We start from the raw sequence: 21,518 nt of genomic DNA on the forward strand, positions 1-21,518 counted from the left end.
TTTACCAATTTAAATGACTGAACACTGACGGAAAGCATTCTCGTTAATAACAGGAAGAGGTGTCCAATTTTGTATAGCCTCTGATGCTCCTCTTCTAATTAGGTGCCCAGATAGATGCTGGCTAAATAAACAACGCGTAATAGCCGTGTCAAAGAAATGGGAGGAGACTGATGCGCTGGTGAGGTGGGATGGACAAGACTGATGCCCGCTATGTGGAAGCATTGTAGTCGCAATGTTAATTTAATAGGCTATGTTTAAATCAATAACCAAAGTCACAAATTATGTTGTTTGGATTTTATGTGAATAGCCTACCCAACTGCGAATCCTGGCCGATAAAATATCAAGCTCGAGTAGCCTTAACGTTGAGAATAGCATATCCCATTCCAGCCTCATATTTCAGTAAATCACCAAGAGAAAAAGCAATAGCTCACAATATTAGAGTCGTGCTTTAGGCTGCAGCCTTTAAGGCCAGCTTTAAATGGGAAAACTTGGAACATATGATGGACCTTCCCCAAATAAGCAGTCCAGACTCCACCTAACTCTTCAGCACGCACGAGTAGTCAAGCAAGCCTATAAAATGATCTGAAGTTTAAGAGGAATAATCCAGTCACGAGGAGAGACACACAGACTCTATGCTAAGTAAGTATCCAGGTTTCATAATAGCTCTTAAGTGTTGTTTTGTAGCCTGAGAATACCGTTGTTATGAGTGGATATTGTGGACGCAGATGTGCTAAATTTAAAACGTAATGATAAGTGAAATACTGTTGAAGGGTGTTCAGGTATGAATATGGAGGGTCAATCCAGTCAAACTATGGAATTAAAATGTTGACAACTGCAAAATAGCATGAACGACGCAACAACGACTACTCAATCTCAACCAGTAGTTTCAACCACCAAACTTTCCACCCATATTTGCTATTGAACGTTTGAACTACAGTACCTTTCTATAAACACCAAATCCAAGAGCGACGGTTATAACTTCTAACAAAGATTGCGACTGAAGTTGTGTAGGTTTTTTTTTTATATATTAAGATGCATGAATGTTAAATAATATTATTGACAAAGTTTAAACCTGTCTGAAGCTACCCGCAGACTAACTTGCCTGTAGGCTACTATCATGCCAACCACTGCTCCTACAGTATGATCACTGCGCACGCTTAGTTTCGATTCAAGTGACCGCTACCCGTTAGGTTATCGTATCTCTCTACCACCTTCACAAAACGTTTGGGGACATTGGGGCCACTAAAGTGGTTGTGTCCATAATTGCAGTCGTCATTTATCAGTCTTGTCTAAGTAATAGAACATTCAAGGACACTCTACTAACCCTCTGTAGGTTGTTTTGCGACTGTCTCCTTTTCCCTGTTGCACAGCATACTTGCAGCATATGCCCTCTAACGGCTTTCAAGACTGGCAGTTCAGTTGGGCAAGGGTAGAAAGCTGCCAAAGTTTACAAATGGACTTGAAGCTTTCTGAACAATTATGAAATAGAGTGCAAGGGCATTTGGTTTACATCAGTACATATTTATATACTACAGTAGGCCTACCAGCATTTTGCATTAAAAAAGCTTAGTTTATGGACATCCTGCCTAATGCCTGAAATGTATTTGTTTAAAGCAGAAGCTTTTGTCCAAAGTGACTTACAATAATGAGCAATAACATTCAAGCTACATTGCAAGGGGACCTTATAGTAGGCCTACTACAATATTAAATACTACTACAATATTAAATACTACCAGCGCTGGACAGTTACTAAGTGAATTTACTTGATTACTGTACTGTAGTTTACTTGAGTATTAATATTTGTGGAAACTTGTTACTTTCATTCTACTAAATTTGAATGACAAATACTGTACTTTTGACCAGGGATATCACTAGGATTGAAAGACAGGGGGGGCATAGACCTCAGGGTTGTAGGTAATGTGCATGCATAGAGCGCGCCAAAAAAAAAATCATCACACCTTAAAAAGGACTTCAATGAATTGGTATTAACAGGGACATGTCATTAGTCTTCACTCACGGACTGGCTGATTATATTGCTAATTATAACAAGGGTCTGCAGGGACTGATATTGTAGGCCTAGCTTGCCAGTGGCGCCCCCAGAAAAAGTTAACAGGGGTGGCCAGTTGAGGCCATTGCAAATCTTGGGGTGGCACACCAAAACAACCAAACAACCAAAACAACCAAGCAACCAAAACAACCAAAACAACCAAACAACCAAAAACCAAGCAACCAAACAACCAAGCAACCAAAACAACCAAAACAACCAAACAACAAAAAACCAAGCAACCAAACAACCAAAAACCAAACAACCAAAACAACCAAACAACCAAAAACCAAGCAACCAAAACAACCAAACAACCAAAAACCAAGCAACAAAACAACCAAAAGCCAAACAACCAAACAACCAAAACAACCAAAAACCAACCAACCAAACAACCAAAAACCAAGCAACCAAACAACCAAAAGCACACCAAAACAATTTTACTATTAAGCTCTTTTGGTCATTGTAAGGGCCATCTGTATGCTAGGCTATCATTTTCAAGACAGTATAGGCAGAGGTGGGCACAAATACATCAAAAACTATTTTGTTACAAATTACAAATACTGGCTCATGAAATGTAACAAAATAAAATACAAAATACTGATGTGAAAAATGTATTAAATTAAAATACAAGTAACTAGATGTACCGCAGAGTGGTACAAAATATGACCGCCGCCCAGTCCAGCACATGTTTTCCACAAAAATAAGTCACGCTGAAAGGCATATATGATTCTAACTGTCTCACTGAATTGCATTATGCACACTCAATTCTCACTGGTATCTGCTAGACAACAAGTACCAAAACATGATTAGTTCATAGATTTCACATGTAATATACATTTTATACAACCCCACCCCCATCTTGCCTGTTCATAATTCTGAGAAATTCTTGAATTGTGTGCATGTGTGCGTGTACATGTTTATGTTTGTGGGTGTGTGGGTGGGTGTGTGTGCGTGCATGTGCTTGTGTGTTTGCCTGTTTATGTGCCTGTGTGTGTGCATGTGCATGCATGCGTATATATGTCTACTGTGTGAGTATGTGTCATACGTAGGATTACTGTGAATGTATGTGTGTGCGTGTGTATCTGTTTATGCACATGTGTGCATATGGAATGGGTTTACATGACCCCTGGAGGCAAACATACGCAAAAAATTGGTCATCCTAGGCCCTACGGTTCTCAAGATATTCACAGAAAACTGTGTCTGCCCTACCCTCCTTTCGGGGGGTCCAGTCCAGCTACAGATCAAAACGAAAAGCGATGGTTCCATGCTATCCTTGTGGGGTTACATGCCCACCAAGTTTCGTGTACCCCGGCCTTTCAGTGTCCCGGGAATCCTTGTTGGTACTATGTGTACTAAATGTACACATAAATTATTTTATTGTGTGGCCCCCCATGAATGGAATTCCACGAAACGTGGCGTGCATTCAGAGGGTGTCATAATGATCCTACACTTCCAATTTCGTGCAGTTTTGACTATGTTAGGTCACAGATACCTGCGATTACAACACCTCATTTTTACTTTTTTGTGTTTAACTAGGTGGCGCTATACATGAAATGAGTGGTTATGGAATGGGTTGACATGGCCCTTTGAGATCAACATACAAAAAAAAATGGTCCTCCTAAACCCTACGGTTCTCGAGATATTCACAGAAAACTGTGTCTGCCCTACCCTCCTTTCGGGGGGTCCAGTCCAGCGGGGGGGCTACAGATCAAAACAAAAACAGGAGGTTCCATGCTATCCATGTGGGGTTACATGGCCACCAAGTTTCGTGTACCCCGGTCTTACAGTGTCCCGGGAATCCTTGACGGAAATTTGGACATGCGGAAAAAAAAAAAGAAAAAAAAAAAAATCTGACTAAACCTATATGACCGCCGCTTCGCTGCGCGGCGGTCATAATTAGTAATTTGGAAATACAAAAATACCCACACAATAATCATGGTATACTAACAAGGCATATTATTGAAAATGTATCCCTAAGAGACAAGAAATACTATTTTTGATTGGCTGGCAGGGGGCTATTAATTTGTAGATTGGGGCACCAATGAAGTAGATCTGGTAAAAAAATGTAATCACCATCCCATATCAATGTAAACAATGATTGAACTGACAAGCAGGCTTCGCAACAGTGAAATCAACTGTAACAAAGCAAACTACCCACCATCATTTTCCGTAACCGTAACCAATGAAAGTAGTACAACAAATTGAACAGGTCGGCCTCTTTTTAAACTGAACTACATTTCCCTTGTTGTGCAATAAATGTATGCCTGCTGGCAACATGCGGGATTAACAGAATAACAACCTATAGGGTGTCCCAATATACAGAATGAATTAACTTGGGAGAGAATTCCACTCCGGGAGGTCTTTGTCTCCATCTCCTCCATTATTTCTGCATATCAGGACACCTCAGCGGATGTTACTCCTTACATAAATCCTCATGTCAAAGTTTTAATACTGTCCTGTAGTAAGAATGAACATCAGCTATTAGGTACTCAAGATCATGGGCCTTGGCCCCCAAACTCTGGAACTCCCCGCACCAACCTCTTCGTGCCTGTCCTTCTTTTCCTCTCTTCAAAGCTCAAGACCTTTCTGTTTAATGATCACTTCTCCTCCACACCCAACACATAGTTCCATACAGATAACTTGTCTTTGTTGTATTGTTTTGTTTGTTTGTTATTGTGTTTCCCTGCCTTCCTACTATGTAAAGCGACCTTGGGTTTGAGAAAGGCGCTATATAAAATAAACCTATTATTATATTATTATTATTATGGGGTCAAAGGCCGTGGTCCTAATATTTTCCCTCAGTATCTTATCTGTATCGTTTTCAAATTTTAGTCTTGTAGCACTTAACACACCTGACAATGCAAGCTCCTAGTTACTTTTTTAATTTCTTTCAACTTCCTGTCATGTTCTAAGGGGTTCTAAGGGGCTTTAAGTTCATTCATTCATTCATTCATTCATTCAACCTTTATTTATTCTCGGAGGGTCATTGAGGGAAGCCCTCATTTTAAATGAAGCCGAGATTACAGAAACAATGAAGTAACAAAATGTAAAAAGAGAGAGAAAAAAAAAGTATAGGTATAGGTCTAGGCCTATAAATAAAATAAAACAAAGTAAAATAAATAAATAATAAGATATACATTATAGAGGAGGGAGGGGAAAAATACATAAAATCTTAATAATAAAAATCCTGTAATAAAAATCCACAATCCTGTGCGCACATTAATGGAGGATTTACAATACAGTATGTGCTAAACAGTTCACTATGCATTTAAATGTAAATATCATCTTATTGTCACTATCGAAAGTAGCCGAAATGAAGTATGAGCTCGGGTCATTTTGATAACTTTGAACTCTCACACTGTAATCGTGTAAGGAAGGAAGAGTATTTAAACATTTTCCAGTGAGAATAATTGCAAGCTAATTAGTATACTTTTCTCTTGACTATTTTGCATAATGGTTGCTGCTATGTGGTTTATTTTAGCAAAATAATCAATCATGTATAATTTAATTTATTGATGTGGGAGAATGATGGGCAGGAGGCATGATTTTCAATAACGCACACCTGCAGCTTCCTGCACACTTGTTAATCTGTTCCATTGTTTGTTTTCCAAATGCTAAGAAGAAGCCTGGCCTCGTCTTTGAAGAATTTGACTCGGAAGGGCTCAGTTCTACCAAGCAGTCCTTCTCAATGATCCTCAACTTTGAGAAACAATCCAATCCGCATACTTCTATGAGTACACTTTAATGCAGTGCGCTATGTGCAATGTGTTCTTACTTGCATAGTGCGTGAATTTCCATAGGGTAGTATTGCTTCAAATGGAACACCAAATCGGTGCACTTAACAGAAATAACGATCGCAACATTTAAACTGGTGTTCTCTATTCAACAGTGACAGAGTCATACAGTTTAATGTTATAACCATGCTTGTACATCTGTAAAGTGTGCCAAGATGGCGACCGTTGAGGCAGTGTGAACACACTTATGCACTCAAATTAGGTATAATAAGTACAGTAGTACGCAAATTGGAACACAGTGTAGTGACCAGGATGGGTAACACTTTATTTTAATGTGTCGCTGTTACAGTGTACCTACCTAAATAGGTACAGTGGTACAACATGTACCATGTGTAACAACATGTACTATCAGGTACTATCATTGTACTTGCATTATGTACTTGTGGGTACCTACATATAGTTGTTACATTGTAATACTGAGTGCTTTTACAAAACTTTGCCAATTTGCCTAAATTTTCATCAGAGGCAAAGAGCTGACCTGAGACCTGCTGGATGGGGTAAATCTGGTCATGATAGATTTGATATACAAACCATTCTTAGCTCCAGGCAAGGCCTCATTGTCTTCAGTGTACATGTAACAGCTGTGCTGCTACAACCTTGTTACTCTTTGATACAGTGGAATAAGCCTATTAAGTGTACCAGTTAATTACTTACATGTACATATGACATGTATGCAGAGCCGGACAGTAACGGAGTACATTTACTTGAGTACAGTACTTGAGTACAATTTTGAGGGATCTGTACTTTACTCGAGTATCATTTTTGGGGAGTACTCATGACTTTACTCAAGTACATTTGAGAGGCAAATATTGTACTCCACTACATTTCTATCCATAACCGTGAGTACCCGTTACTACTTCTAATAAAAAAGGAAAAAAGAAAAATCTAGATAAAAAAGATACATTTGTTGTTTCCCTCTCAAACTTGATTGGATTGTTCAGGCGCCACTGATTGGGACAGCCTATCAGCAATCACCTTCAGCTTTCCGCCAAAGTCAACTCCATGGTCAGATTTAGATAAGAGACAAAACCATGGACGAAACAATGGATGAAGACGCAGCAGGTCCATCCCGGGAATGTGCCAACCTGTGGCCCCACCTCACCAGACTATTTCAATTTTCTAAACAAATTAATGATAGTTTTCGCTTCAAGTGTTTCAATTACAAAATAGTATTTTGTATTTGAAATACGTATTTTAAATACATGTATTAGAAATACTGCCCATACCTGGCAACATGGTAAAAAGATGAAAATGACTTGATTTTACTTTCAATTCATTTTACATTCTCCAAGGTATTAACATTAACTTTTTTCATAACTCCATGTAGGATGTTTCTGTACATAAATGTAAGCACTGTGGCAGTAGTAATGCAATATTTAGAAAATGTAGGCTACTCTTGTACTCTTGATACTCAAGTACTTTTAAAAACAAGTACTTCAGTACTTTTACTTAAGTAGACATCTGACTGTTGTACTTTTACTTGTACTTGAGTAAAATTTAGCAAAGGGTATTTGTACTTTTACTCAAGTAATGAAGCTGTGTACTCTGTCCGCCTCTGCATGTATGTTGTGTCTTCGATGTCTTGGAACAGGTCTACTAATTCACATGTACTGTGTGGTGTAACAGCAGTTTCAACACATCAATTACAGGATGCATGACATCAGGGGCGCCGCTAGGGTTGTATTCCATAGTACGCACCATGGCCCAGGGCGCTAATCACCCCCCCCCCCCCCCCCCCCCCCAAGAAAAAAAGAAAGAACGGTGGCTACCCTACACGTAGAGGTGTTTCAAGCTTTTTAAACGTTATGGGATGAGGGAGATTTCACCCCAGGGAATTTTTTTTAGATTCTGGCTGGTAAACACACCATTTTAACGCAATTTGGTGGGACAGAAATACCTAATACCTTTACAGAGCAAGCAGCTCTGTCCATATCGGCTCTGGCTCACATGACGTGAACATTGCTTTAAATGCGTTATCGCTTCACCCACTATCGCTCCACTAACACGCCAACAAGGGAAAGAAAAGAAAAAAGAAACCAATGAGCTTATGTGGTGATTTGCGACAGGCCCAGGCCTAGAGAAAAGTAGTTATGGTAACCTAATGATTTGCTTACACTGCTGTTTGGGTGTCCCAAACTTTGAGATGATCCATACTCCGCATTAACTGAATCTTATCAATCTTGAAACCCGAACTGATGTTCCAAACAGCGTGACTGTAGGATGTAATGCCTAATCTCACTGCCTTCGGCATAACTGCTAAGAACAGTGCTCCTATTACTGTTAAACACCTGAAAAATATTAAGCTGCTGTTTTCTTTATATGACGAGCACTAGGCCTACGCTTGAATGATTTATGACTGAATGGAACGTTGCGTTTTTAAGCGCCAGAACTGCTTATCATGTCGTGACAAAGTTTACACCAATCATCTTCTAATGTATCCTTATGTTGAGATGTCCTTTCTCTTTGCCCTAAACATAATTTGTGCCCGAAGCATGTTTCAATTAAGACAATACACAAGCTATTTTTATTGTAATGTAATATTTATTGATTTCATGAATAAAGCGTTGAAAAATTGTACAGTGCGTACTGGATTACAGTGCGTATGCACAGTGCGTACTGGATTACGGCTGGCGGCGCCACTGCATGACATCATTGACAGGATGAATATAATATGTACATGTACAGTATGTAGTGTAATGGCAGACATGTTCCAAGGCACCAATGACACAACATACTGTACATGTAATATGTAATTGTAAGTACTTAACTGGTACACTTCATTTTAATGGGTTTATGCCAAAGAGCAATAAGTGTGTACCAACACAGTTGATATATGTACTATGTAGTGAATTAGCAGACCTGTTCCAAGACATCGAAGACATAACATACATGTCATATGTACATGTAAGTAATTAACTGGTACACTTAATAGGCTTATTCCACTGTATCAAAGAGTAACAAGGTTGGAGCAGCACAGCTGTTACATGTACACTGAAGACAGTGAGGCCTTGACTGCATGGAGCTAAGAATGGTTTGTCTATCAAATCTATCATGACCAGATTTACCCCATCCAGCAGGTCTCAGGTCAGCTCTTTGCCTCTGAGGAAAATTTAGGCAAATTGGCAACGTTTTGTAAAAGCACTCAGTATTACAATGTAACAACTACATGTAGGTACCCACAAATACATAATGCAAGTACAATGATAGTACCTGATAGTACATGTTGTTACACAGGTTGTACCACTGTACCTAATTAGGTAGGTACACTGTAACAGTGACATTAAAATAAAATGTTACCAAAGGAAAAATACTTTTGAATGCTGAAGTATTTTTAAAAAGGGAAAGGGAAGTGCATGTTATGTGTTGTTAGAAGTGTTAATAGGAGGATTCCTAACTATAACAGATAGGCAGATCACGTTGTACATACATTTGCATATAGCATATAGCATATAGCATATTGCATATAGCATATAGCATATAGCATATTGCATATAGCATATTGCATTTGCATATACAAAATGAATATTAGCATGTGTGGTTTAAACCAGTGGGCGTAAACATGCTCTAGTCTGTGCAAAGCCTCCCACTAGAAACGGATCATTAGGAGTCATTCACCCCAGATACACGAGAGCAAAGGTAAGCGACAACATTATTCATTAACTTCGCCTGGTCTTTCTGAACAGACAGATTCTACATCTTTGGAACAGAGATGAACCTGACGGCCGAGAAGCACTCTGTCCCTCTGATTGATGGAAACTCCATGCCCCTCATGGGACTGGGGACGTATGGCGACCCAAGGACGGTACGGCTGCGTATTTGATCTTAATGGCATTATTCATGCGATCAATTGTTAGACCTGTTCTTGTCTGATACTAAATCTCTTTCCCTAAACCTCTGCTCTACACGTTCGCACACTGTGCACACTCATTCACATGCATGCACATTGAGCTAATGCTCTTCTGATTCAAATCTATACAATAGAGTTTGATTCTAATTGTTACCTTCAAATGGTCCATTTTACTTGTCACTGTGGTGCATGCTTTTCATGTCTTAGGTCCTGCTCTATTTTTGTTGAATCAATTTGTGGAGATAGAATATGTAAGTGGCATTTTGCATCTTTTCTGATCAGACACCTAAAGGCACTGCTTATGAAGCTGTGAGGACGGCCATAGATGTGGGATACAGACACATTGATGGCGCACTGGTATATTTCAATGAACATGAGGTTGGCCAGGCAATCCGTGAGAAAATTGCCGATGGAACCGTAAAACGAGAGGATATTTTTTACTGTGGAAAGGTATGTTATTTTTCTTGGCTGTGGTTTACTGGTAACATAACTGCTTAAAAATTCACATTAAAAGATAAGACGTGAAATCTTTTGTGACCTTTCGTTGACACTCGTCCTCCCCCTCCCTGACAGCTGTGGAGTACTTATCACCCTCCAGAAATGGTGCGACCTGCCCTAGAGAAAACTCTGAAGACGCTTCAACTTGATTATGTAGATCTCTACATCATCGAGCTTCCTATTGCTTTCAAGGTGAGGAATGCACCTTAGTTATAAGCATATTATGCAGCAATTAGATTGGGCTTGAGCAGTGTTTAAGCTCCTGTCTGATATAATCAATGACCGTGTTAGATGCAGAATTTTCAGTGCTGATGGCAATTTTTGTATGAGAAAAGAAATTGACTGACATTAAAATCTTACTTTGTATGATTATCTTTGTATGTTCTTCTCCTAGCCTGGAGATGTATTTTATCCCAAAGATGAGACTGGGAAGTACATTTACGGTGACGCAGATCTCTGTGCCACGTGGGAAGTAAGTTAAAGTCTTTTGATTAATCTCTATGAATGATGCAGTTCTTTCCCAATTTGACAGATTTCGATAATGTATTAACATAATTTATGATATGATGGTATGAATAATATGCTTATGTCAATGTAAAACTGCCTTAGGGTCAAGGCCAGAGCAATAAAATTGAGGTGACGTACAAAGTTCATACCATGATTAGATTTGTGTCAGTGCGCCTGTGTTGTGATTTGTTGCTGTTGTAATACAGAACTTCGCTTTTAACAGGCCTTAGAGGCTTGCAAAGATGCGGGACTAGTGAAGTCTCTGGGAGTGTCCAACTTTAATCGCAGGCAGCTAGAGCGTATACTGAAAAAGCCAGGACTGAAACACAGACCTGTCTCAAATCAAGTAAGTACAACACATCTACATTTTGTATGATGTTCATTTTGTACATATCTTCTGTCTTAGACACTATTAATAGTTCATTATTAGGTGGGTGGGTGGTGAGTGTACTACAGGGCTGAAACACATTACTGACAATGAGATTGTAGTTACATGATATTCCATGATATTGTACATAAGTTAATGGTATGTCTTGTGTTCTCATATACAGATTGAATGCCATCCATATTTCACACAGCCTAAACTGATGGAGTACTGTAAGCAAAATGGCATTGTGGTTGTTGGCTACAGCCCACTGGGAACTTCACGAGATGCATCCTGGTACGAATTAAACACATTGTCTCTAAACCTGAACAGTGGATTCATAGATACAGTTTTATCCACCTTATAGATAAACGATAAACGTTGTTATTGAGGAAGAAGCTGAGAGTAGATGTGAGGGCCTGCTGTACCTGTACTGTCCATCCAAAAGCTGACTAGGGATGGGCAGTATGATATACAGTATGTATTTAAAATATACTACAAAATACTTTATAGGTGTGTATTTCTGTAAAACCAATACTATTGGTGATGTGATGACATCATAAAAGTACAAAACAATGACTATAACCTCTGACTAATTTAGTCATTTGCCCAGTCTTATTGAGAATAATGAGATTCAGGAAGATGATCCAGTGCAAAATGAGTAACGTGTAGGTTGCTCACACACCAAGACACTTGCCATTTTTCGTGTAGACAGACAGATGAATACACTGGACATGCAACTGTGTTCCGTTCCCACATGGTTTCTCTGTCTCTGTTCTGCAGTGTTAGGGCCTCCTCGACGAGGAGATTGCTGGTCCGCGGATAAATTAATAGCCCAGTGATACAGACATGGATCACACCTAGTCTACTCGAAATTAGGCTGTTGTAAGTTAAAAGTTTAATGGGCATAAGTCACGACTTGTGACAGTCAGAGGTAAATGTCGTAGCAAATAGCCTATGGTGATGACACTACTTCTAAACATTTATTTTACTCTTGCTGGAGTGAACGCAGAACATGGGCTGTTGCGCAAACAAATGAATGAGGGGATGATCTGCATGTCCGTTCACCAAAACTATGGTTTTGCTAACCCATTCGCACTAAACATAGTTTCTGAAAGGTTCTCTCCATTGTTAACGTGTGATATTTGTCCATGTGGGGTAGTGTCAAGCAGTGAAGTGACAGCCTATTGCAGGTAGGCCTATAGGCAATGTTCACATCACTTCAGTCAGACAGAAGACGGACGCTGCTTTCTCTCTTGGTATTTGTGTCCCTCTGAACACTGTGTTTAAATAGTGTATTTAGCAGTCAGAATTTAAACATTTTCTCCCCCAGACCCCCGCCATTATCATCCGCACCACCTCTCAGAAAATGCTTCCAACATCCCTGACAGCAGGCCGTCATGCGGTTATGTGCATTTGTTGGAGTTGGAGGTAGCCTAATAACAATATAATAATAATAATAATAATAATAATAATAATAATAATAATAATAAATATAGCCGCAAGCGGCAATGGCGGGCCTGAGCACCTGTGGGCCGCAACCCGTGACATTTCAGAATCCAACAAAGCACCGACGTGGTGCATTTGTAAAATGTACATATTTGATGTGTGTGCTATTTGTTTTTGCATGTTATTTTCTGGCACATTAACTTGCTTGGCCAGGTGGGGGCGCAATGCAAGGCAGGCCCATTGTGTGTCATCATAATCATAATATCAGTTAACCTGAGAAATTTCAGATTATTCATTTCAAGCAAAGAACATTTCTGATACACTTTTTGGCCAGATGGTGGCGGTATATTAGGCATTTGAATTACACATGTGAATATCATCACAATAATGATATCCAATATTTTGCAAAGTTTCAGATCAACCAATATAGGCATTACCAATTTCTGGCACATTTTCCTGCTTGGCCAGGTGGTGGCGCTATGCCAGGCAGGCCCATACATGCCTAGCATCACATGCTAGACATGTGAATTATATGTGTGAATATCATCACAATAATGATATCCAATATTTTATAAAGTTTCAGATCAATCACTTAAGAAATTGTCCATTTTTGGCACATTTCCTACTTGGCCAGGTGGTGGCGCTATGCCAGGCAGGCCCATTGGGTGTCTGAATATCATCATAATCATAATATCTATTAACCTGAGAAGTTTCAGACCATTCATTCAATGCACTGTGACTTTATGACACATTTCCTGTTTATATGGTGAGATATTAAAATCATGACATATTACAACAAGAATCCCTTCGCAATTTAACATCAGCAACATCTTGCCATCATATTTGCCAAATTTCACATGAATCTGACAAACCATCTAGGAGGGGTATGTTAAAATTGATCATGTGACATCAGTGTAATTGCCATTCTTTCTGTTGAAAGGTGGTGGCGCTATGCCAAATATGCATTATGGGCATGTCAATATCATCACTCCCATGGTATTCAAAGACCTGTGGAATTTAAAACATTTGAAGCCATGCATGGTGAATTAAGACACATTTATTGTTTATGTGGAAGGGTATTAAAATTAATAGTTTTGCCATTTCGTCAAATTACAACATATCAAAAAAAGCTTCACAATTTAGAATCAGAAGCATATTGGCATCATGTATGCCAACTTTCACATGAATCGGATTAACCGTCTAGGAGGAGTACGTTAAAATTGATCATGTCCACAATGCACAAAATCCCAATTACCTCACTTCCTATGGGCGTGGCTAATGGCATGTTAATACAAAAGTTTATTGTTTTTGGGAGTTACAAACACCCACCAAATTTGGTGTGTGTATCTAAAACTATATGCCAACCACAAGTCACAGTGACATAAGGGGGCTGCCAAGGCTTTTCCCCTGTGTATTCATGGTACCTCTTGACGTGTGTGCCAAATTTCATGCGTTTTCACCGATGGGAAGAACCTCTTTTGGCATCACAATTCATCACATTTTAGTCCGCAAAAAATCCCAAATACCTCACTTCCTGTTGGGCGTGGCTAATGCATTGTACATACGAAAGTTGTTCATCTTGGGGAGATACACACACCTACCAAATTTGATGCGTCTAGCTGAAAGTATGTGCCAACCACTGCCTCAATCATCTAAGGGGGCGCTACTGAGTCCCTGGGCCACGCCTGGGGCCAAGCTCTTGTACCTATCTGCGTTGCGTGACACCTGACATGTGTGCTAAATTTCAAGAGTTTAAGAGCAACAATAATAATAGCCCTTACAAAAACAATAGGGCCTTGCGCCCTTCGGGTCCTTGGGCCCTAATAATGCAGTCCGTTTGTTTAGCACTTTTCATGGAGAAAGCTAACATGTAAACTTTTATGAAGGGGGGGGGGGGGGTTAGACCAATCAAAATTTGCAATTCGTTTTGGAAATCATGGACTCATTTGGGCTAAAGAGGAGAGGGCCTATCCAAGTATCGAACCTATCCAACTGGTATGGTATCCAGAATACCATTAACTCATGACAAAAGGGATCGCATGACCTTTATTAGAGTCTTGACACGGAGAGAGCAAATGACAGACAAAGCAAAGTTGATGCACAGTATTGAATGTATAGAAAAGCATACACATGATATATGAAAATGTAATGTTAATCACCTCTATGGAATAAGATACCTCTGTTGAGCAACTGAAATCCTACAGTATCTGGCAGGAATGGGACAGCATTTCATTTTCAAAACTTTTCAGTTCCTAAACATTTACAGAATGTTGTTAAATGAAGAGGTGAAGCAGCACAGTGGTAAACATTCCCTATCCCAACTTTTTTTGAAACATGTTGCTGGCATGAAATAAAAAATGATCATATATTTTCCATGAAATAGTCAACATTTTATATGTCCTTTTTGCTGCTAAATATGTTTTTTATATGCATTTTACGCAACGTCCCAAATTTTTCTGATTTGGGGTTGTACATCAGATTGCTTTAAGCCCACATTCTGTGGCTCTGAAGTTTGTACCACTTGACAAGTTCAGGTGTGACTTCTTAAGTACATTTCTGATACAGTATTTAGGTTATACGATGTAACAGGCAGGTCAGCATAGATTATGGCATGTCTCGTAGGCAGAGAAAAGTTATTGCTCTCAAACATTGTCCACTTAATCAACAGTCAGTGTACTGATGGAGAATAGATATGGAGGGTTTGCAAAGTGATTTCATGCTCCTTAGAAAGAATATTAGTATTTTCAACTATAATATACTAAAAATATGTCAATTCTTTACTTGATATTTTATTATTTGTTGTGTGTGTTTTTGTATGTATTGTACTGCAGTGTTGTACTTCTGTTTAATTGTCTATTATGGAGAGGCAAGTAGTAAGAATGAGAAAATAAGATTAAATAAGAGTTTCATTGTACTTGGCACACTGCACTTTTTACATATGACATTGAAACTTACTTTGAATCTTTGAATCCTTTTCATATAGGGTCAACTTGAAATGCCCACCGATGTTGGAGGACGAGGTGCTGGTCGCCATTGGCAAGAAATACAACAAGAACAGTGCTCAGGTGGCCCTACGCTTCAATGTACAGCGAGGTGTGGCTGTCATCCCAAAAAGCTTCACTGCCCAACGCATCAGGGAAAACTTTCAGGTTGACCAGACTTACAGTCTTCTCTCTTAAAAGTTGTGATGTAAATAAAAACATGAGCATCATATGACAGGTCAGTGTGAAATACTGTGATCTATTTACTGCTAGACAGATTCCACTGTAATGTTGGATATTTGCATGAGATGACTGTGGGAGTAAGATGTTGCATTGCTGTGACTATGGGAGTATGATTGTTGTTGTTGAATCACTGAACTATTGAACTCGCTAATCCTTTGTAGATATTTGACTTTTCACTCACTGCTGAAGAAATGAAAGCAATTGAAGGACTACACAAAAACATCCGATTTGTTGAGCTTCTCATGTAAGTTCTATCCTTGCAATGTTCATTTTGGAATAACCTACTGGTACTTTTCTCATGACATTTTCAATTTTCTGTTTTCCTAACAGGTGGAGTGACCATCCAGAATACCCATTTCATGATGACTATTAAGAGAAGACATTACCAGAAGATGAAGTACTATATTTAATACCACTACTAGTCATTTTACTACACAGCATAAACACCACTACCCACACTACCACCACAGTACTAGGCTACTACCACTACACCAATTGCTACTGAATAATATATACTGAATAAATACTGAAACCTCTCAGATACAGAGAAATGCTTGATGATGTGTACAGTAAAACAAATCCCAACATGGGCGTTTGTTCATGTGTAAATGTTGAGTAATTTTCCTGAATCATTGTCCTTCGCAATATATCACAAAAAGATACAAGTACATTCCTTTTATCCTTCTTATCTAAAAAGTTGTGATTGGCGTAGAGACAAGGCGTCAGCTGCTTTGATTACACACCCTGCCAGTGCGCGAGCCTGGGGAGTTCATTCAAAGCAAGTTGGACATGCCATTGGAATGGAGCACTGCCCCTCAGTGGCCACAACAAGTATATTCAAGTTCAAAAGACATTTAAAAATCTCAGGTGACACTAAATTAAAAAGTTTTAAAAGTCCTTTCCCAAAATATAATTCAATATGCTTTTGTCTATGCTTTTGTGAACTTCGGCATTTAATCCGCATATGGCTGTGTACCTATTCATTCTGTGTGTGTGCTCAGGTAACTCTGGTGTATGGCCCATATTGAAGTGCACATGAGTTGTCATTACTAAAGTGACTTCACCAAGCAAATGCCAAAATACATGTTTACCTTCCAAATGACAAGGAACAACAGTCTTATTATGCACTGCCTACTTCTCGAACTTCAAAAATAGCACATAGAATCTGAGAAAGCATGTAATGGTAAGTAATTGACTTGGCAAGCTAATGATCCTGTCAACAGTGTTTGGACACATAACACACAATGGCAAAGACAAAGATACAGTCAGAACAAAGATCACATCAACAATACAATCAAAAGAAACCATAACTAAAGAATGTCAACAGGAATAAAGACAATATAAAACAGCTATAGACAATAATGACAGCTACAATACAAAAACATTTAAGGGAGAGATGCTTTGAGTGATATGAGGGTAAACAGACCAGTAGTGTTGGTCTGTTGGTCTCAAGGGCCTGCATCAACCTAGCCCATAACCACTCATTTGTGATTTGCAGTTTGTGATGCAAGTTTCTATGTTAACTTATGGATGTGCTATCTGTAAGTAAGGTGTGAATCAATGAACTTGCGGTGGTTTTTGTGGTGGTAAGTATACAGAGTTATTACACGGCTCTTCACAAGGCAAGTAGAACGCTCCATTGGCTTGAATGGGATTTCCCAAAGTTCTACGGTAAAATATTGAGTGTAAAAGGGCCTGATCTAAGCCTCACAGAAGGCAGAATTGCCTCGCGTCCTGGTTTTAGCTGGCTTGTTATCTGGCCCGGTGGTACGCGAGCTGCTTCTAGGGGGTACGCGAGATGAAAAGGGCTATGGCGGACAGGTAGCCTATAAAATTTAAATCTTTTGTAATTAATTCATGAATAAATACATAATTTCGAATCAGGTCATAATGACATGAAAACGTGAAATTAAAGGATATCATTTATAAACTCTGTATGTGTTCATCAAAAAAAGGGCAGCTTATTAAACATGACGCCTGGAATAGCTAATAGAATGCGTTACTTTTGAATGCGTTGGATGGTCCGTGGGGGGAAAGTTTCGCGGATATAACAGGTTTTTGAAAACAACAAAAACAGAAAGGAGGGAAGGAGCAAAGCTAGGAGTTATTTCAGATGGGCAAGAAAGGTAACATTAAGCTAGGCTTTACATTTAACAAACTAAAGGTAGCCTAAGTTTAGTCTTTCTAGGCTGTATAGTGTTGTACAAACGAATACATCCTTGTCATGCGTTGTTGTAGGCCTATTATAAGATAAGATATTGTATGTGGATGTAGTTAGGCTACTATGCAGGCTAATTTTCATAACTTTTTAACTGACCAAATGCACGCACCTAAAACCGGGAAACGGACAAATATTGTCAACGCGGGGGGGGGGGGGATGGGTATGTGTTTATGTGTCGGATGGTGGGGGTACGCGAGCCGAGTCGGAATGTAGGCGGTGGTACGCGGAGGGAAAAGTTTGGGAACCGCTGCTATAGAGGAAGTGAGTCTGCTTTGGTTAGCCTTCCCTACGGTGTAATACACATATGCACACATGAGTATGCACACTGGTTGCTCCAGTGCTTCAAGCACAGCACATGTTGTCAATCCTATGAGCTGAGTGCCAATAAACAGTAAGCGCTTTCAGATATAACCTCCGGAGTATATGAGGAGGTTTGTCAAACGGAGGTCCTACCCTTCGGATGATTCAGATATGATGCTAAACTGCGGACCTAATACTGACCTTACACGGACGTATGTGTGAACGACATACACGCACATTACAGAATCTCCGTGTGGTTGTCGAGTGAGGGGTGGGGGCTTGTAGAGTTCACAAGATGCTGAGACATGACGCAGATTATATGCGGCCGCTGCCTGTCTGCTTCTTGTTTACAAAATATAGCCCATCATTATGTAGGCTAAAGAAGAAGAAATCTATTGTGCAAAGGCTAATACTTGAAGTAGGCTAGTCACGTAAGTGGGCACTTGAAATTGACCTAGCCTACAGTATTTGTATGTGTGCTTCAAATAAACACATTTATCTGTTTTCAACGTTATGTACCAGAATTAGCTAGGCTATAGAACCCCAAATCTGGTTTGCGTTGGAGAGAGAGAGCATGCACAAACTTTATGGTAGGCTACCAGCCAATTCAGTAGGCTAACTCAAGACTTCAAGATCATACAACGTTTTTAAGCAACAAACAAAATACTAACATTAATAACAGTGAAGTTGTTCGTTTTTTCATGGTTTATTTTTTCCAAAAGCATCCTCTCCCCATGTGTAGCATTTACGTAAGGAGCTTGGAACAAAGTTGGGGTTTCTTCGTTTTCATTTTCTCTAGGCATATATGCTCAGCAAATATCAGCGAGCTCAGCAGGTCATGAAGGCTATCAATGAACAGAAAACCGTGTTGGCTAACAATTTATTAAATACTCCTGTTATTGTCGTCAACGACGTCGCTATAGGCTACTGCCTTTTCAGCGCCTTCTGCTTATGATGATTCAGTCTTCTGAATTCGTTTCTCCTTGCCATGCAGTTGTAGCCTAACGTGTCTCTAACGTTCCTTTCAGGTGTTCTATCAAAATGTTGTATGCCCTCATGGACAGTAGCTCCGTGATGTCTGCATCTTTCCAGGTTGGAGATTTTCTGGACAGCACTATGCCACTCCATCATAACACTGGCATTTAAGTCAGATCTAACCACATGGACGCATGAAAGAAACGTCACCAACACGCCCTCTCACTAGGTGTGATTTTAACCGAATGTTCTACTCCTCGTTCAGACACAGCACATTTACATAATGTCCGGAGGAAATACTAGGTCGGGGGTAGTATAAACACCGGGTGAATTCGGACTTCCATATGACCGGTTATGTCGTTCGGATATACGGCCCCACCGTTTAACATCGGCAGAACCTCCGGTCTTACACGTATGTCTGAAAGCGCTTAGTATCTCACCCTTGAGGTTGACTGTTATAGTCAACCTCATAGTTGAGGCTATTGTGACAAAATATATCAGCAATACCGACAATACCGATACAGTCTGTGGCCCCTATGATAAATGGGGTCCACCATGCTTCAGGGAAGTAATATTTCATCACATCATTAGACAGCCCTATCAACATCATTATGGCATTAATGGTTGTACAATCAGGGAGGCCTGTCTTTTTGACGCCTAAGCCCATGAAAACAATTGTTGCACTATAGTCTTGCCAGTTCATCTTGGGTGTCTTGATTTGTGGCTTTTTTGAACCAGCCAGCTTATGTGGCTGTTCAACTGCCACAGCAATAAACATATTTGTCTGTCAGTTTTCCACGTACTTCCCTTTTTCTCTCTCAATTGTTTCTGAAGTAGCTATTTTCTCTCTTACTGGTTTGTTCAGGGATGACAATGAGTAGAATGCAAGGGGATACTTTCACCAACACAACTATGCTACAACTCCAAGTGTGAATAGGAGATACTTCTTCTTGTTCCAGTGATATATTTGGAGGCATGTTGACCATCATGGTCAGGATTTCTGAGTATTCAGGTATTCTGCGGCTAATTTCTTCCTTAGTTGGGTGTTGTTGACATAAGCAGTTCTCGTATCTGAACGGTCCTGCTCTGCCCAGTCCAGGGGTTCATGGTTATCCCATGTGCTATAAAGCTAGCGCAGGTGAGAACAGTCAAGTTTACATCTTGTCTTGTGCATTTGAAGATTATTGTGGCTCTGAGCTCTTCCCCCTCTCTAGTGTACACGTCTCTGTTTACACTAATGCATGAGGAGTTGAGTTCAGGTGACTTTATCCTTTCAAAAAAGTCTCATCAAATAAGTTTCATTCAATTACATTGCTCATGCTGGAGTTGATCATACCATGTAGGCTGGTAAAGGGCCTAGCATAGGGGCCTGTTATACTGGTTCCACTGGTCGCTTTCACAATCCAGTGACGTTCTGTTTTTTTGTGGTTTGTAGTCTGTGACATACACGTTGGCCTCAGAAGGCTTAACGCATGCTTCACTACTTCTCTAATTTCTGACAAGCCTATGTTGATATTTGTCTGATAGTTGTCCTGGTATGAGAATTGGGATTAGAGCTTAGATCGGGCCCAAAAAATCAAGCCCGACCCTACCCGAGCCCGTGCACATTGTGCCCGAGCCCGACCCGGCCCGACACATTAACTGTAGGCTAATTATGAGCCCGAGCCCGATATAAACCCGACATTTTTTAAATACGTGGGCCATTATAACTGACGTTCTCAACTACAATTCCGAGCTGTTTGAGCTACAGAAATTCGTTTAGAATTATATTAATGAATAATGCAACGGAGGATGAAGAATGTAGGCTAAACTATGTTTGTTTATTCAGAATGGAATGGATTGCAAATGAATCCGAATGAAGAAACGTCACTTACAACGTAAAATTATGTCCCTGCAGCAAAACTCAACGCATTTTTCTGTGAGGGTTTGCCTCGCTCTCAGGTGTATGCTTGGAGAAGTGACAAAAGAGGACATTGAAGGCTGGCTATCATTATTATGACAGCCGCGCAGCGAACCATCGTTTTTCGTTTTGATCTGTAGCCCCCCCGCTGGACTGCACCCCCCGAAAGGAGGGTAGGGCAGACACAGTTTTCTGTGAATATCTCGAGAACCGTAAGGTTTAGGAGGACCATTTTTTTTTGTATGTTGATCTCAAGGGGCCACGTCAACCCATTCCATAACCACTCATTTCATGTATAGCGCCACCTAGTTAAACACAAAAAAGTAAAAATGAGGTGTAATCGCAGGTATCTGTGACCTAACATAGTCAAAACTGCACGAAATTGGAAGTGTAGG

The 21,518-nt window shown here is 39.8% G+C and overlaps 1 protein-coding gene across 2 annotated transcripts; it reads left to right on the forward strand.

The window, feature by feature from the left end:
* The first annotated feature begins 8 nt into the window (after window positions 1–8).
* LOC143108131 (aldo-keto reductase family 1 member D1-like) lies at window positions 9–16,363 on the forward strand. Of its 2 annotated transcripts, none has more exons than XM_076271541.1 (10): window positions 9–639; window positions 9,526–9,640; window positions 9,968–10,135; window positions 10,259–10,375; window positions 10,578–10,655; window positions 10,914–11,036; window positions 11,242–11,351; window positions 15,487–15,652; window positions 15,889–15,971; window positions 16,058–16,363. In XM_076271541.1, the coding sequence occupies exons 2-10, from the start codon at window positions 9,548–9,550 to the stop codon at window positions 16,098–16,100; spliced, it is 981 nt and encodes a 326-aa protein (XP_076127656.1). In that variant the 5' UTR covers window positions 9–639; window positions 9,526–9,547; the 3' UTR covers window positions 16,101–16,363. The 2 variants fall into 2 exon arrangements, with proteins under 2 accessions (XP_076127656.1, XP_076127655.1); XM_076271540.1 differs by having other exon boundaries at window positions 9,522–9,640; window positions 16,058–16,362.
* Window positions 16,364–21,518: the final 5,155 nt, after the last annotated feature.

This window comes from Alosa pseudoharengus, unplaced genomic scaffold, assembly GCF_046254945.1.
Source record: "Alosa pseudoharengus isolate Yale_2024_CS ecotype anadromous, Long Island Sound unplaced genomic scaffold, YU_APseudo_1.1 YU_APseudo_1.1_scf_10, whole genome shotgun sequence".
NCBI lineage: Eukaryota > Metazoa > Chordata > Actinopteri > Clupeiformes > Clupeidae > Alosa > Alosa pseudoharengus.